Raw genomic sequence first — 17,240 nt, 5'->3', positions numbered from 1 at the left:
CATCTGTCACAATTAACCACTGGAAATAGATCTCAAACCCTTCCTGTAGGATTGCTGACTGGCAAAAACTTGTCTTGCATTATAGTTTGCATGTTGACTTTGTGACCTGCCTGATATGCCACAGCCACTTGAGGTAAAGCAGTTCTATCTGTCTTCCGACTGGCAGTGCCCTTGTCTTGTCCTCTAACTTCATACAGTGCTGCTAAGATAACAGCATTCTTTCTAGTCATGAGCTCTTTGGACTTGTGCAGGGAAAACACACTTATTTTTAACCATGAGTTGCTCTTCAGCAAAATGTGATTAGGTGGGCTTGTTTTTACACATCCATTCCAAGTGCAGGTCCTTAGATTATGGAGTTTCTCAAGCAAGTTCACCTGCTATGATGCCATCCTTTCACACAGGTCTGGGGAATTACCTTGCTTCTTGTCAGCTTAGATCCCAGGCCAGCTATTGTTGAAGACAGTATTAAATTTTCCATTGCTGAAAGTGCTCAGAGTAAAGCACCTTCTCTTCAAGAATTAAATTTCTCTCTACTATGATGTCCTCCCTTGGGAGTGACAAAATGAACCAGGTGAACCTCAGTATGAGAGCTGGCTGTTAAACATCTTCAGAAGAGAGTCCTTAGAAAGGTGTCATGGGGGATATACTATTTTATGACAATTAATTTTCTGTGTAATAAAAGGGTACAGTTCTGCATTTGCTTGCAATATGGCAAATGAGTAAGTGAGGAAAATTGTGAATCATGGCAAAGAACTTTTTTCTAATCTGGGAGCCACATGCTACATGGGATGTGAGTGTTCTGGGCAACCAGAGACATGCACAGAAGGTAATCATACCTCTCTTACATATGAGTAACTGGTACTGCTTTTGCTCTCTCTTTAGGTCTAGTGTCCTTAAATAGGAAAATTCCTCCAAGATACAAGGAGAGAAACAATGTTCTTACTGAAATTCTATAGATATTTTCATTTCTGCCAATGAATTCTAAAATTACCTTGCATGCAAAACTGATGGGTGTTTCCCCACAAAAATGAGAGTTGAGAGCCAAATACATATGCATTGCTGGGTGGTGTGTGTTATAAACTCTTTGAGACCTTGATTGCCTCAGAAGTACTAATTCCCTTGGTGGTGGAAAAAGTGGTATGTGGAGTACTAACCTGCAATTAGAGACCAAATCAGCTGGAGCAGGAAAGGATACTTGAGGAAGTTCCTCGTGAAAATCATTGGATAGTTACTGTTGGAAGGGACTGATAAAGGTCATGTAGTGCAACCTCCCTTCAGTGAGTAGGGACTTCAACTAGAGCAGGGTGCTTCGAGCCCCATGCAACTTGACCTCTCATATTTACTGGGGTGGGACATCCGGCCCCTCTCTGGGCAGCCTGTGTTTCACCAGCCGGTGTTTCACCACCCTCACAGTAAAAAATTTCATTCCTATATCTAATCTAAACCTATCCACCTTTAGTTTAAAGCCCTTTCTTGTGACAGATGATGGTAAAAAATTTGTTCCCAGCTTTCTCATAGGCCTGCTCTAAGCACTGACAGGCTGCAATTAGGTGTCCCAAAAGTCTGCTCGTCTCAAGACTCCACAAGCCCAATTCTATAAGCCTTTCCTTATAGGAGAAATGTTCCAGCCCTACAATCATTTCACAGTCATTCATAAGAAAGAATCACATACCTTATTCTGCATAAAACAAAGAAATAAATATCAGTGATAGCCTTGGTAATGACCTAGGCACCCTCCCAGAGCATTCTCTGCTCAGCAAATTTCAGCCATCCAAAGATGGAAGCAGCTAACCTACAGTACAAGATGTCTAATTCCAAAGGAAGTAACAAATAGGAAATATATAAATTCAATGGAAACTCTTTAATGCATAATTTCTCTGTGCCTACATGCACAGACATCCATAGGGTTCATAGTAGCCACCTGGAAAGAGAGCCAAATGAAAACCTTCTGGGCAAATCCAGATTTGCACCCTGCTTTCCCTGTAGTGCAGCAATGCTCAGATACCCTCTGATTTGACAAGGGTTTTGCTGTGGTCCGTGAGTAATGTGTCATACTTAGAGTTTGGCTCTGGATCCTAATTTCCCAGCAGTTGGGATTTGGTTCAGCGGTAGGACCAGGATTTGGTTCAAGTTTATCTCCACTGCTAAATTGGCACAATTTATTTTTCCTGTTACTGGGCTGTTTTACTTGTTTCATTAAGCAGAGGAAAAATAATTCATGGCTTGAGAATATATCCCACAAGAGATTTATGAGTTTTTTTAAAAGCCCCAACAATATACACTTTTTATTTCTGGGGTGGTTTTTTTTGGTTATAGTTTGGTTTGAGTATGTGGCTATGATTGGTTACTTTACTTAATTCCAGTAAGTTTTCCTTGATGGATAGACATCTTCATATGTTTTCATTCTACAGTCTGGATGAACCTCCCTTCTTGAATTAGATTTATGAAATTAGCACCTGTTACAAAATTTGTTGTCTCCGAATATTTTGCAATACTGAATTGAAATTATATTTCATCAAATAGTCTTTCCAAGAAATTTATTTTCTAAAGTAAGAAAGCTGGTCAAGTAAGAAAATACATAAGAGACAAGAGGTAAATTATAGTTTAAAGAGGAATACAATGAGTTTATTTGTAGCATTTTGTTGTAGTTCCCATTTCTAGAAATCAGACATATGATGATGACCAGATGCACATAGGAACTACAGAGAGGAAGGACAACACAGTCATCAGATTATTTGAAAATGACCATGTGTAATTATCCAAACGGATTATTGTTTCCCCAAAATTTTACTGTCAACACAAGTAATTAGTTCTAATTTTAAGAAATAATTTTTCTTTTTTTTCAATGATTCTTCAATCTTCAGGAAACAGAAAGTATTTTAAAGAGTTGGAAGATTTGTGGAAATAGGTTTTGAAACTTTTCAAATTAAACAAACCTAAAACAAAATGACAAACAGAACACTTTCATTTGATCGAAAGTAGACAATTACCTTCAGAGCAGGTTCTGCACCTCTTACTATGAATTAGCACTGGTGTTGTTTATTAGAGATGGGAAAACAACAAATACTTTGACATTTATGTTTTTTGGATTTTTTTTCTCTGTATTATGGAAAGAATCATGTTGACTGGAAAGATGTAATGTTGACAGGTTTTACTGGGATTAAAAAAAAGGGGAAACTTGTAGAGCAAATTGCATTTTTCTGCATTTTCCCCACACTGAAATTTTGGGAAAAAACCCAAAACAACAGTTCTACTAAGGATCTGATGTAAAAATCTACAGGTATGTCTTCCAAACAGGGATGTAATACAGTGAACTTCCCTGTGAGAGAAGATATTTCAGTGTTTAGAGGCAGCATTACAAGGTGCTTCAGTGTTTAATATCTAAAATGTCCAATGCGCAAAGCTGATTTTACTGTTGAAACCACTGCAACCAGCTTCTGAAAATGGAAATTTGTCTAAGACAGCAACCAGCAAATAATATTTTAAAGACTGAAGTATGTAGGAAGTATTTCCAATGACAACTGGTCATTGAAACCAGGCTTGCTGTGAAGGACTCATTTTCTCTCTTTTCCCTACTTTACCAGCTTCGTGTGCCAATGTTAGGTATTCTTTCTCTTTGCTTGCAGGGTCAGCCTTTACAACATCTGATAACCTGTCCCTCAGTTCCTGGGTTTCCTCTTCAACCAGTTTCCCAGGATTTCAGCATCCACAGTCTTTGAGTGCCCTGGGTACCAGCACTGCCTCCATAGCTACACCCATTCCTCACCCGATCCAAGGATCTCTGCCTCCGTACAGCCGCCTGGGAATGCCTCTCACACCCTCTGCTATTGCCAGCTCCATGCAAGGCAGCGGCCCCACTTTCCCATCCTTCCACATGCCAAGGTACCACCATTATTTTCAGCAGGGTCCTTATGCAGCTATCCAAGGACTGCGTCACTCCTCCGCAGTGATGACGCCGTTTGTATGAGTGACGTGCGGCAAGAGGAACACGAGATTTTAAATGTGCAAGTTTCCTATGACAAAATACAAGGGACCTTCCTGAAAGGCCTGTGGCAGGAGTGCTGAACTCATGACAAACCAGCTAAGAAAATGCATTGTGGATACAGATTCCTCTCTTGAGGGATCACAAGAAGAGAGCACGCAGCTTGGAGCTGCTGACAGATCTATGTGTAACACAGCCAAAATGGATCCCAAAGTCCCCAGGATCTTTGGTGGCGTGCAGCTTGTTACAAAGGTGCATTATACCTAGTGGAAAGAGATTATCTTTAAGCAGCAGTGTACAAACTAATTGTCTATAGGTCTTTTTTCATATGCTAGGTGAATTCTAAAAAAGGCAATACTCTTACTCATCTTCATCTCTTCTTGTGACTGACGAGCATCTAAACAGAAAAATGTATTGCTATAACTTTGAGCATGTTTTAGGCTATCTCAGCATACATTTGCTGAAAACAGGATAAAGTGGAGAAGACCACTGTCCTTTTTAAGACTGGCATATATTCACCAAAACCAGTATTTCTTAGTTGCTAATATAATCACAAAGAGAATGTTATTAACAAGTCTTTCTTTCTTTCTGTGTTTCTTTCACAAAACACTTATTGGTTCCAAAACAAGAACTGTGTTACAGGACTGTAGTAGTAATAATGTATTCTGTCATTCAGTCTAAAAGGAAGTTTGTCCAATATCTGAGGAGGAACAATTTAACTGTCAGTTAAGATATAATGAAGAAAAATTTTGATTTGGAAAAATCTGTTACTTAAACTTAGAAACCACAGATTTCCAATTTTAAAGCAGTGTTTGTTTACTGCTGTGTGTGCCACTGAAGACCTGTTTCCAGCTGTACATGTGTACCAAGTTAACCCACTTTCAGGCTAGATCAGTCTATAGACTCTGTGGATCAAACTATAATTAATGGACCGGTATAAGTGGCATTGGAGTATCTTTCCACTTGTTCTGATTTTGTTGGGTTTGGTCGTGGCTGTTATTATACAAGGCATCACCTTGGCCAGGAAAATGAGGGTTGAACTACCAGTTTTTTCATGTATCACTAGAATGGTGGAGTTACCTTGGGAAAATATCAGTACAGAGCTTCACATGAAAGTTTTTTTAAATTCATGCCTGACTTTTTTTCAGTTAGTATTTGTGGCTCTCGTTCAAAGTACTGTCCCCTTTTTCTAGTATGTTGTGTCTGATGCCATGGAGGAGCTATAGAGGCATAAGAAAATAATCACCTTGTCTGCAGAGAGCTAGCAGGAATCTTTTGCAATACTGGAAAGAATAATAGTGTGATGTTGGTTTTCTGTGTGGCATGAGCTGGTATTCCAACTGTAAATAATAAGTTGACACAGAGTTTCTGTGTGAGTTGCATCCAAGCTGTAGATGATAATACATCTACTGACAAAAGACAAGTAGCATATATAATCTCATATATTACAGATCTCTGTAGAGCTGGAACATAAAACAGACATATTGTCCTCTGCTTTTCACCATTCTGGACTGGTGTCATATGGTAAAAAGCAGAGTGCAGTACACTGAATCGCCTACTCCCATCTCCACAAAGTGCAAGGCAAGGCATCCCACAGAAAAACACCACCATTATGTATTTTCTAGTAGCTGAATTAAAAATCTTCTCAAGCTGGCCATTTCAACCACCTTTTCAACCAGGTTATCTGCAATATCACTGTAATTCCCCATTAGTCACTGTTGGACCTGCTGATGAAAACTGACCTGGGACAATTTGCAACTCCTGTGCTCTGTATGTAAATAAAAATGAAAATTTATTTACAATTCAGACCTGCTACAAGGAGTTCCATAAATTAATATAACAGGCCAAGCTCTGCAGTATTTAAATGGCTCAGAATCAGACACTGAATTTGTCTTGGTGTACCCAAATATTAGATTTTGCAGTAGGTTATCAGATTCACAGGAAAAGTGCATGTTGCAAGATTGTGCCTACTTATAACTGGTATGAGATAAACCCCCTATTTTTCAGGAAATTAGGTGGTACTGACTCTACAAGAAAGTAATTCTTCAAGTAAACATGACCCTACGGAAACAATAATTATAGAAGAGATTTGAAAGAAAGTTTTCTCTTCAGTTGTTTGACTTCTGTTAGAGTTGTACGAACACCCTTGGATGATGTGCACTAAAGCCTGTGGGGAAATTCTGTTTCTTTTATCTGGTTCCTTCTGCGGCTTCATTAACTTATCTGGAGTTCAGGGGATACGGTTAGGTTCAGAACGTAAGCCAGGAGTTTTACTGCTGATACTTCCATCAGGAAAGGGTCAAGTGAGTGGGCAACTTTTATAGGACTCCAGAAACAAGTTTGAAACAGGTGGGCTGATTTAGGCATGGTCAACATGTGACATAAAGGCTGCTCATACATCACCTTCCTTCGTGAACCAAATTCACAGAAACAAACTGCACAATCTTTTCAGCCCTGTCCCAGTCCCTGCTCTGAGAACACCAATATTTGGATGCAGAAATGCCCCTTATATTGTCTCAGAGAAAATTGTCCAGGCTCTTTCTGGAGAATGAAACTGGATTTTGAAAACTTCCTTTACAAAAAAAATATTAAATGAAAGAAAAGGGCTTTCTACTACAAATGAAGTGTGATTCATATCTGAAATAACATGGCAGTAGGCTGTCTTGATATAAAAACAGGATAAAGTCAACACCTCTTCCAAATTCTCTCTGATTAATTTTGTATTACAGATGATGCAGAATTATCTGTCAAAATCCACAGCTTGATTTTTCCAGTCAAACCAAGTCTCTCTCAGTGGGCTCATCCCTCCTTGTGCTTCTCTCTGATGGTTTAATTCCTTTGCAGCAGAAACCCATTGGGTTGTCCACTAATGCAGAATCATAGGCAGGTCCCAAGCAAGGGAATGAAGGTAGCTTGTGACCGATTTCCCTAGGAATGAGATGTGTCCATAGGTATGTCCATGGTGAGGAATGTCCATTCCTCACTTCCTCTTCTTTGCCCTCACAGTCCTACCTACAAAACCTGTTGCAGAGATCTGAGGCTAAAGGGATTAAGTTCACAGAGGCCAACAGGACATCCAGTGAAGAGGTCTTGCCACCTCACAAAGTTGCTGCTCCATGTCCCCCTCACCTTCCTGTAGGCCTGGGGAAGCATGGGAGTGATTCCAGGAATAAAATTTCCATGCAACTGAAGTCAAATGGAAATTTATTGACTGTAATGGGGACAGGATTTCAATCCACATTGTCGTCTAAAAATAAGGTCTGGCAGTAGGAACAGTGACTTAAATGACAGCAACAATATAGAAACAGTACAGGAAAGATTAAAACTCAAGTACAAACCAACTTTAGCACTGACCTCACAACTGGAAGAAAATAAATGTGAATTTTTAATTGATTGGTTAAAGAGTGAAATCACTTTTGCTAAAAAAAAAAAAAAAAACCAAAACTCCACCACTTTGACAATAGCCCAGTAATTTATTTAAGGACTTGCTATATGGCTGTCAAAATTGCATCACTTTCAGGACAGAACATCTGTTGTTAGTAGATGGGCTAGGAATGCCAAATATAATCTAAAATTATTTTCCAAATGCAATTCACGTTTTATATCCCATGAGAAGTGCTCTTCACCTTTATGAGCTTTTGTCTTGGCTCAGAAAAATTGAGCTGGTTTATGTTGTTTGATTTTGTTTGGAGTTTTTTTGTGGGGGGAAGAGCTGTTTTCCTTTTTTTAAGAAGAGTGGAGAGAACATGCCTGAATATGCTTTTCAAAGAGAATGATAAGATTTTACTTGGAAGTGTTCTAAGTATTTTTGTGTTTTTACTGTATTACCATTTTATCCATAGATTGTCAACACCCTCCAGTCTTTAATCCAACAAAAGCATCTCATATATTAACAAAACTGATTTGGATGTATTTTTCTGAATATTTTTTTCTTCTACTTTTGGAGCCCTGAGAATCTAAACATAAACCCTCTCATTTTTAATTTACCTCTTTGGTTTGCAACATTGCTTTGTAGGGCACTGAGGCACTGTCAAAGACAGCAAATCAATGCCACTGGGTTTCAGTTGTACTCTTCTGGGTGTAAATTGAATAACAAGCATAGACCAAGTAGCTAAAGGTAGAGTTCCCAATGGAAATGCTTCTTCATGAGTCCAGGGATGGTAAGTTGTATGGTAGCTGATGTGCTGGGTACCACAACCTTCAAAATGCAATTGCAGAATTTCTCACAGACAGTTTTACCCATAGAGGCCGGGACACTGCATCAACATGTACACACGTAAAGTGTTGCCATTTCCAATATCCAGCAAACACTAATTGGCACTTGAAAAGGAACCTTTTTTAACTGAAAAGTATTTAGGCTGGCAACCTGATTATGTAGTACACCCTCTTCATATGTGTGTACTATACAGAAATAGAAATATCAATAAAATTTTTTGCAAAAACCTGGGATAATTTCCAAAAGTGTAAGTCAATATAAATTGTGGTAATTTACTCCTAGATAAGGGTAAAAGCAACAGTGAGATCAGAGTAACACTTATGGCTTTTTGTCTTGAGGAAGTTTTGGCCGCAGTGCATATACTCATCATCTGCAGAGGGATGACACTCACTGCAAAATTAATTTTGTTTTTAGTGAGATTTTATTCACACAATTCTTAACAGAGCATTTCTGCTGCAGGAGATGTGGTTTTTTTACTAACCACCTACTTACTGGCCAGAGGATTTATGTATTATTCTGTAATCAAATGTCCTTGCATATAATCTCTAGATTATCACATGACAACTTCTTTTTCTTTATTTTATCTTTTTAAGAGAAAACTAAGCAGTGAATTAAATAAGCTCTGAAGTAACTTTTTATCATAGTTTAAGGACAAAAAATACAGTTTGCTGTATTTTACCTTTAGCAACATTTAAACAATCTTTTTCTTTTTAATTGTACCTTCAGAAACATGAGGAAAGATTTGGTTTAAAAATAAGGAAGGTAAAAAAACTGGATGTAGCCTCTTTAACAGAATGTACCACAGTTCTTCTGTTTGCTGTGTTGACTTTGTTGTTTATATTGCATTGTGTGAGCACATTCACCATGTACCGAAGTGTGTGTTTGTGTGTATGGGGTGGGGGTAGAGGGAAATCTTTTTATGGAAAAAAAGTTGTGAACATAAACTATGAAGCAACATCTAATGAAAAGTTTCTTTTTAAGTGCAATATATTTATTTCTGCTAGAAATATAATATCAACATTATGTAATATTTGAAGCATTAAATGTTATTTGTAAACAGCTTAAAATTATATATATATCACAAAAACTGTACAGAAGTGCAAATGTGTGGATATTCAGTTTCTTTCATTAAAATATTGGGTGTTTTGATATATCATTCTTATTTAGCCAAATCTTTCTGGTTTTTTTTCCTCTAACCAAATTGCTGAGGGCAGTGAAACCAGTCACAGATGCTTCTGAGAGTACACAAAATTTGTTAGGGCTGCTCATGTACAAAGGTGGTCTAAGTCTTGGATTCATATGGAGTGAGAGTTGTACTGTAGTTAAATACAATTGTAGCTTGAATGGAGTTGCACAAATAATTTCTTTTTCAAAATGCTTTGCAATCATATTCATAAAAACTCCTGGGTTTACCAGCAGAACTCGAATAAATGGCTGAAATATGCGGTTCTCAGGGTCCCCAAGACAGTAAATACAGACCTAGGAAAGGCAGTATAAGCAGAGTGGAATTAGCTCTGTTAAGTCAGGACAAGTAAAGAACGTAAAGAAGTGAGGAGAAAATTCCTCTCCATAAATGCTGCAGGCCTTTTATTTAAAAGGATTTTATTTCAATTATAATAGCATATATTAAAGCAAGAGAGAGTTACTTGAGACTCTATCTAAGGTATTCAAAGAGGAAAGATAGTGACACACAGTACCGGATTACCTAGAGAGTATAAGGAGCAATATCTATCATTCAAGGTCTTTTAGAACAGGTTGAACATGCACTACTCAAGAAGGATGTGATTAAAACTAATCTTGCCTTAGGACAATCAAATGATCTCTTGAGGTTCTTCCAAGCTTCCTACAAGAGCCATCCTTTAAAGCAGCTTCTGACAAAATCCTCATGTTGCTCCAAAAGTTTTTGTTATGCACCCACAGTTTATCTTGTTCCCCAATTGAGATCAGCTGCTGGGAGTTTTGCAACTAGGTCACAAGATCCCTGGTTTGCAAAGAGGCTCAGTGGGATGGAAGAGCTGTGAGGTTCCAAGGAACAGTAGCAGCAGCAGCATCGTCTTGGTTTGTGAGTGTAAGCAAGGAGCTAACAGCCTCAGGTAATTCCAATCTACCTTGAACTATGCTAAATTGAAACCAGGCATTAATGTATCTCATTAACATTTGGAATGTATGAAAATTACGATGGATTGCTGAGTTGGTAACTCTGTATGATGCCTTTTGTCTCTGCATTATATTTTTATGGCATCTTGGTAGCAAAACAGCTGCATTCTCTCATGGATATTCAATGCTGTGAAAGTCTTTTGCTTAACCTCAGGCTAAGGGGGCTTTCTTGATTACAAGTAACACCGGGCACGTGCACTGGCACTCTCCTGAATCTGAACTATTGGCTGCACACCGGTTCAAGACGTGGTTATGCCAATGGTCCCATTGAAATCAGCAGCCTTGCTTGTGTAAAATTAAATCAGTGCTCGAGCTGTGCAACAGCAAAACTCCTCATGCTTTGCAGAATCAAGACCTTTGGGAACAAGCTGTCTGTGCAACAAACACCTCTATAATTGGAGCCTTTATTTGCTATTTTCCAAAGAGAAACTGGGGGATTAAACAAAAATGAAGTTTCTGAACTGTCTCCCATAGGGTTACTTTGAAGAGACTGATGAGTAGTCATGATGACTGTAGGCTGCCTTGTGTATCACATTTAGAAAACAGATTTATATCCAAATTATCTATCTTGGAGATAAACAGTGCAGAAAGCAAATTATTTGGAGAATGCTATTTTCTAAACTTCCTGTGCAGGAGGACAATGAATCCATGATTTAATGCTATATTTGAACTACAGAGCAATAAACAATATTTTGAATCATGATCATTTCAAATACACATAAAATATTTAGATTATATGCCAACTGTTCAATATATAAAAGCTAACAATAATCACTAATAATAACTCTAAAAATTAAACTGACAGTGGTCTAATGTTCAAGATCTTTATTAAAGTTAGCCATTGATGTCCTGGTTGGTCAGTGAGGCTCTAGGGACCTTTGCAGGCAGTATAGAATCTGGTCCTTGTTCTCCAGAGTAATAACCAGAGGAACCAAGAAAAATCTATGGGGATGCCTATCAGAAAAGTTAGACAGAGAGGTTTTTTTTGAAGAGTAGGTTAATGATTTCTCCCAATGCAGAGAGTATTAGATATATCACCACTGTAGCATTTTTAACTTTGTTAATATAAAATATAATTTAACAGTCAGACACATCAATATCCAGTATTTTTAAGGCTTTTTAGGATGGGAAATAGGTCTATTCTAATAGGTCTATTCAATGCAGGAACTGCATTGAGTAACTAATTTGATAAATTAAAATCAAGCAACCATTCTCAAGCAACAATTTTTGTCTCTTGCTTGACTGAATTGTCTTTATTTCCATTGTGAAGCCTACCAGGAATATATGCAGTAATTCTGAGTGGTTTTAAGGTGTCGTGTCCTAGAGAATCTCCTGGGTTTGAATCATGTTTTCACAAACTCCATGAGCACCTCTTTCAAAGGTTTGCGTTCTCCTGTGTTTGAGGAAGGATAGTTGCAGAAATGGTTGTGAACTGAATGGCTGCCCTCAGATATGCAAGGGGCTCTTTGCCTGTTTAAACTACCAACAACTGCAGCATAGCTCAAAGAGTAAGATGAATTAAAAAAGGGGAAAATGCTTGCAGCTGAGTCTGTAATTGATGACATTTGGAACAAATAATCCCCCAAAAGGTGGAGTTGATAACAGTTCCTTGAACAGCTGTGGCTCTTGTCTATTTAGATGTTTAACTTTGGTTAGCTGTTCTGAGACAGCCAGAGAAGGAACAAAGTATATACAAAAAACCCATTTCAGAAGTCAGCAATTCCATTTAATTCCTTTCACATCATTTAAGACACCTTAAGACACGTGTAAAAAGCACAAAAATCATTCTAGACTTTGTCACCTCAAACTAGAATGATTTCTGTGCTTTTTACCTGTGTCCATGTCTTAAGGCATCTTAAATGATGTGAAATGAATTATATGGAATTGGTGAAGCTCATGCTGTCGTTACTTCTAGTGTGCACTGTCTTTCAGTCAGCTTCTAGAGACAATGCATACATAATTTTAAGTATAGATACTAAATCATTTAGGTATTTTTTGTCATCAGAAACAACCCTCTCTTTGAGTTCTCACAGAGGTGGAGTAAATTGTGATGCTTAAACTGGCAGTCTGTGCTTCACAGGGGTTACTGAAATTGAACTGCTTTCAATCTGAGTTTTTTCTATTGAAAATCCCCCCTGATTTTCTGAAACAAGAACTCTGTGATCTTCACTGGTCTTCACTCTGGTGTAAAAGTCAAGTGTGGGAGAGCAGTTTCTGTTTCTCTTAAAGACATGGTTGATACATTATCACAAACCAATCATTATTTCTTCGTGTGCTCTCTCATGGATTGATCCCAAGGCAGCCAAAGGAGGAATTACTTTTTATCTTGATGCAAATTGTTGGCTGTAAGATTTGCATTGATAATATCTGAACATGTACCGAGGGCTTTGGAGTGGCAGGCTTCAATTACCTTCCCTCTGAATGCCATAGCTTTCTGACTTGAGACACCAGTCACACAACTCATCTCCAATGATATTACAAATAAGTTAGAAGCACTCAGGGGATTTATCAGCCTGACTTTATTTAATCTCTCCATTTTCAGTTAACATAGTCACCTCAAACAGTGCATTTCCAGAGGATGATTAGATTGTTTCAGATGGTTGAAGCCTTCCTTGCTGCTTCATTTTACAATGCACTTGAAATTTTTGTTCATTTTTGACATATAAAAGTCTAACACTTGTGCCCCCATCATTTCCTTTACAAGGCTTTAAATACCTCTGAGTTGTTCTTAAATGAATTAGTATGTGTTGTAGAGCCTATCTAGCACTTAAGACAACTTGGCATGGTTTCCAGTAATTCTGGACAGACAACTACTTGTGTTTTCAGTCACAGAAAATGTTTTCTTTCCTATATAGCTGATGAGGGCAAAGACTAACAAGGAATATTATAGGCTGAGATTTCAAAGCCATTACAAAAGTAGATGCACAACTCACACTCATTTTAGCAAGACTCGTGTTTCTGAGTCCTGTACAGAAAGTCTTTGCTATAGTGTTTGTTATTTTAAAAGGTTTATGTTTTTTTTTTCAGAGACTAGCTTAAACATTTTAACATTTGTTCCTGAATTATTTTAAAGCCTCTTTTGCTCTATGCCATAATATCATGCCTTTGTTCTTCTGTTCTTTCAACCTTGGCCAAACTGTTAGAGAACACATGGATACTTCCTTTCCATTTGCTAATTCAATAGTAAGAGAACTCATGTGAGCTGAAGAGGTTAATTTACTTTTTTCTTGGTGGAGTTATGGATGTGGTTGGGTTTTTTTAGTTTTTTTTTTTGTTGGTTTGTTTGTTTTTTGTTGTTGTTGGTTTTTTTTGTGGGTCCTCTTCTTCAGAGCTTAGTTCTACTTTGCTTTGCTTATAGAAGAATAGCCTATATATTTATCTCAAAGGCAGAGTTGCTGTCATTACAATATACCCAAAACTGGATTTTGCTGTCAAAAATTTGAGGGATGGGCTTGAGCTGTCTTGACATAAAAGAAATCAGAAGGTAAAATGACACGGAGAGGCATCAGATCAGCACGCTTTTACCACTGCCAGGAACTCCCACCCTGCTGCCATTCTGCATGCAAAATTTCCCCAAGAGCAAAAGCAAAATGTTTTCCTCCTCAGGGCTTTGGTATAGGCAGCAAAGCAGGCATCAGGTTTGGGACTGGTTTGTCCCCACCTTGCCCACAAACACATAAACACACAGAGTATTTGATGCTGAGGAAGCGTCAGCTTGTGCTGGGAGCTGCTCAAGGCCGTGGATTCCCCCAGTGATCTAAGCCCAGAACCCAAGATCTGAAATGTACAAGTCTCTCTTTCACACACACAAAAACGTATGGCTTAGAATATTTTTAACACTTGTATTGTTCTGGAAATGTGAATTCACAGTGCAGCTGCAATGAAATGGACATTTTCACCAGAAGGGACACACTGGAAAATCCAGAAAGACGTAAATAGCAACGGTCCGGATGCAACAGCAGAAATAAATTGGAAGCTGATCATAGATCCAAGTGGGTATTTAGAGTTAGTGTAAATAGAAATACCAAATTAAGCAAATAACATGTAATTTTGAGATGAATTGCCCTATGTGCCAAGCACAAAACTTTGCACTGACTATGCAGAGCATGATAACATGAGAATAGGGCAGACATTTTAAAACCTAAAATCACATGAGAAATTGCAAACCACAAAAAAGAACACTAAAAGTCACACGTGCAATGTGACCATAAACAAAACTGCAGTATGGTTAAAGCCAACCCTAGCTCAGAAAGAAGTTTTCCATAACAGGGAACCTGAAGGAAAACCAGACCATATATCCAAATTTCAGCTATACCAGATTCAAACTGCAAAAAATTTTAAAAAACACCAGTGTGAGCATGCCTAAAGACAGCAAATATGAATGCTTATTCTAATTTTTGTGTTAGACTACACTGGTAATTCCCTGTTTACTGCTTTGGTTCTGGAGTATGTCCACATAAAATAAGTTGCTCAGCTGTGGCTTAAACCAGTTTTCCAAACACACAAAGACAACAAATGGGATGGCAATAATGGATTTCTGCTTTATCTGGGATTCATGGCAAGTGCTGAACATGCATCCAGATGGAGAAATTATTTAGAGAAGACGAAAAAGATCCCAGAAAAGGAAACAGAGAACTGTGTATCATCTTCATTTAACTAATGAAAGCCATAAGAATTAATAAGTGCACCAATCGGTTGGAATAAAATTGAGAAAGGAAAGGGAGGTCTGCAAAATTTCCCCCACCATTGAATATGACATATATAATTTCACAGTGAACAATGACTTCATTTTTGTTTCTCTCCACACTTCACTGATGTTGAATTAACCAATGCCTTAAAATAGATTTCTCCATGTGAAGTCACTTTGAAAAGTAGCTTTTGAATGAAATGTTTCAAGCTAGTGAGGAAATCACAAGTTAAAAAAAAGGCAAGCCTTTGAAAAAATCTTACGTGATGGTCTGCACTTTTGCTAATAAAGAGAACCATGATTCCTGAACATGAGAAAGTTCAGGCATAAACCTGATTCTGTAGGTACCGTGCATCTCTGTGGTGGAAAGCACCACAGCAGGGAGCTTGTTTATTTAACACGAGTGTGGTTTCATCTGTTTTAACTGGATTTCCTTATTTGTATATACAAGACATCATAAACCAGTTGCTCTTCTTGCTCCACCCACATGTATTGGATATCCACACGTAGAGCTATCAGGTATAAGAGTACTTTTAAATTTTAATATGGGATGGCTATTCCCCATAATCTAATTTTAAGACTAAAACATTTCAATTCAGCATTAGGGAAGCCAACCTTTTCCACATTAAGGCATCCTCTGGTTTTTCTTTGGTAATTTTACTGTGAATTTTGTGTTGTTTCACCTTGTGTTGCTACTAAAAGTATGGACATGAGAAACAAAATTTCATGAGAATCCCACCTTCCATTAAAAAGAAAAAAGGTGGGAGAAAACTAAGGTGGAATAAATGTTTGAAAATTCAGGATACCAATAAATAAACCACCTTATAATTCTTGTTTGGACACTTTTAAAAAATATTTGGGACTGGAAACAGAATATATTTTGTTGTTGTTGCTATGTCAGAAAATACATTTATTTCTGATATAATTTATTCCAGTTACATAACCAAAATAAACAGTAATGGCAAAGTGACTTTTCACTGTCACTCTTTACGCACCCTTTAGGACTCTAAAAAAAGAAGGGCTTGTGGATGATTTTTGGTTGGCTGATAAATTGAAAAAATAGGGGAAAATTAATTCAGAATCAAATGAAAATGCAAAAATCAAATTTGGAGGAGTATGAAGGGCTGATTTAAAAAAAAGAACAAGAAGACCCACACATTTTGAGTAAATGTACAATGTTGTATTCACCGAAAATATTTGACTGTGTCCTCAAGGTATTCACGACTCCTTGTAAACTTACTGATTTACATCAGTTTCAACTGAAATACTAAAACACTTTATCACCTATCAAATAACTTTTTATTTTCAACTTCTGATATAGTTTCCTCTTTTTATTTCCAGCTGAAAATCATTTGGTCTGAATTAGAAACTCATTTCCGCTTCCAGGAACCAGACCTTTCTTTTGACAAACGCGCTTATCACCGAACTTCTTGGCCATGTGGGGTCCTAAGACACAGGACTGTTTAATCTACTGTATTATTCACTGCCACTCCATCATAGCTTTTATTATTAGATGAAAAAATAACAATAATAAAAAAATTTAAAGGAGGGCAGTTAGATTTACTATTTCTTGACAAGCATCGCTGAGTTTCAGTGAGTTTCTCACCCGTGCCCTAACAATAAGGGTTAACAATTATTTTCCTCTGTATCTTAACAAAGAAGTAATCTTTAAATACTTCTGCTCTGAAGGTAGATAGACACGGGAACTTTGCTGGTTCCTAATTGGAAGCACACCTGCGATGCAGGGAGGGAGCGCAGCCGCGTCCCGCGGGCGCCCTGTGCCCTCTGCCGGCGGCACCTCCGGGGGAGGCGGGCGGGAGCGCAAACAGCCAGAGGGGAAAACAGGGAGGCAGGAAAAACAGGGATTTGTGTACGCGGTGTTCTCCATGCGCCCCGCGTGCCACCTCTGGTATTGCCTAAATTCCCGCTGCCCACCCCTGCCCTGACCTCCATCCCTCTGCAGAACTCAGTTCTCTGCCCAGGAACCTCTTCTGCCACTGCGGCACAATCGCACGGGAAAGCCTCGGACGTTCTTCAGGCAGCGATATCCCCTTGGTTTTTTCCCCCCATACACAATAAGTAACACAGTCTGCCTCGGGTATGTTTTCCCAGATTTTCCGTTTTCCCAGATTTTCCACCAGGTGCAAAATCAACATGGTGAGTGAAAGCGTGCTGGCCTGCAGCACCTATCTATTTGT

General features: G+C 38.2%; 1 protein-coding gene across 1 annotated transcript in view; it reads left to right on the top strand.

The window, feature by feature from the left end:
• TBX20 (T-box transcription factor 20) overlaps positions 1 to 3,967 on the top strand; it is a 34,457-nt gene extending 30,490 nt beyond the window's left edge. Inside the window, exon 8 of the mRNA XM_054274214.1 lies at positions 3,627 to 3,967. Within this exon, the coding sequence (XP_054130189.1) occupies positions 3,627 to 3,967 (341 nt within the window). The remainder of the gene's footprint in view (positions 1 to 3,626) is intronic.
• The last annotated feature ends 13,273 nt before the right edge of the window (positions 3,968 to 17,240 follow it).

The sequence above is a fragment of the Melozone crissalis genome, unplaced genomic scaffold (assembly GCF_028551555.1).
Source record: "Melozone crissalis strain CALT ecotype California unplaced genomic scaffold, PUWL_Pcris_2 ptg000016l_1, whole genome shotgun sequence".
Taxonomy (NCBI): Eukaryota; Metazoa; Chordata; class Aves; order Passeriformes; family Passerellidae; genus Melozone; species Melozone crissalis.
Note: the sequence above shows the minus strand (reverse complement) of the source record. Positions and strands in the feature narration are given on the sequence as shown.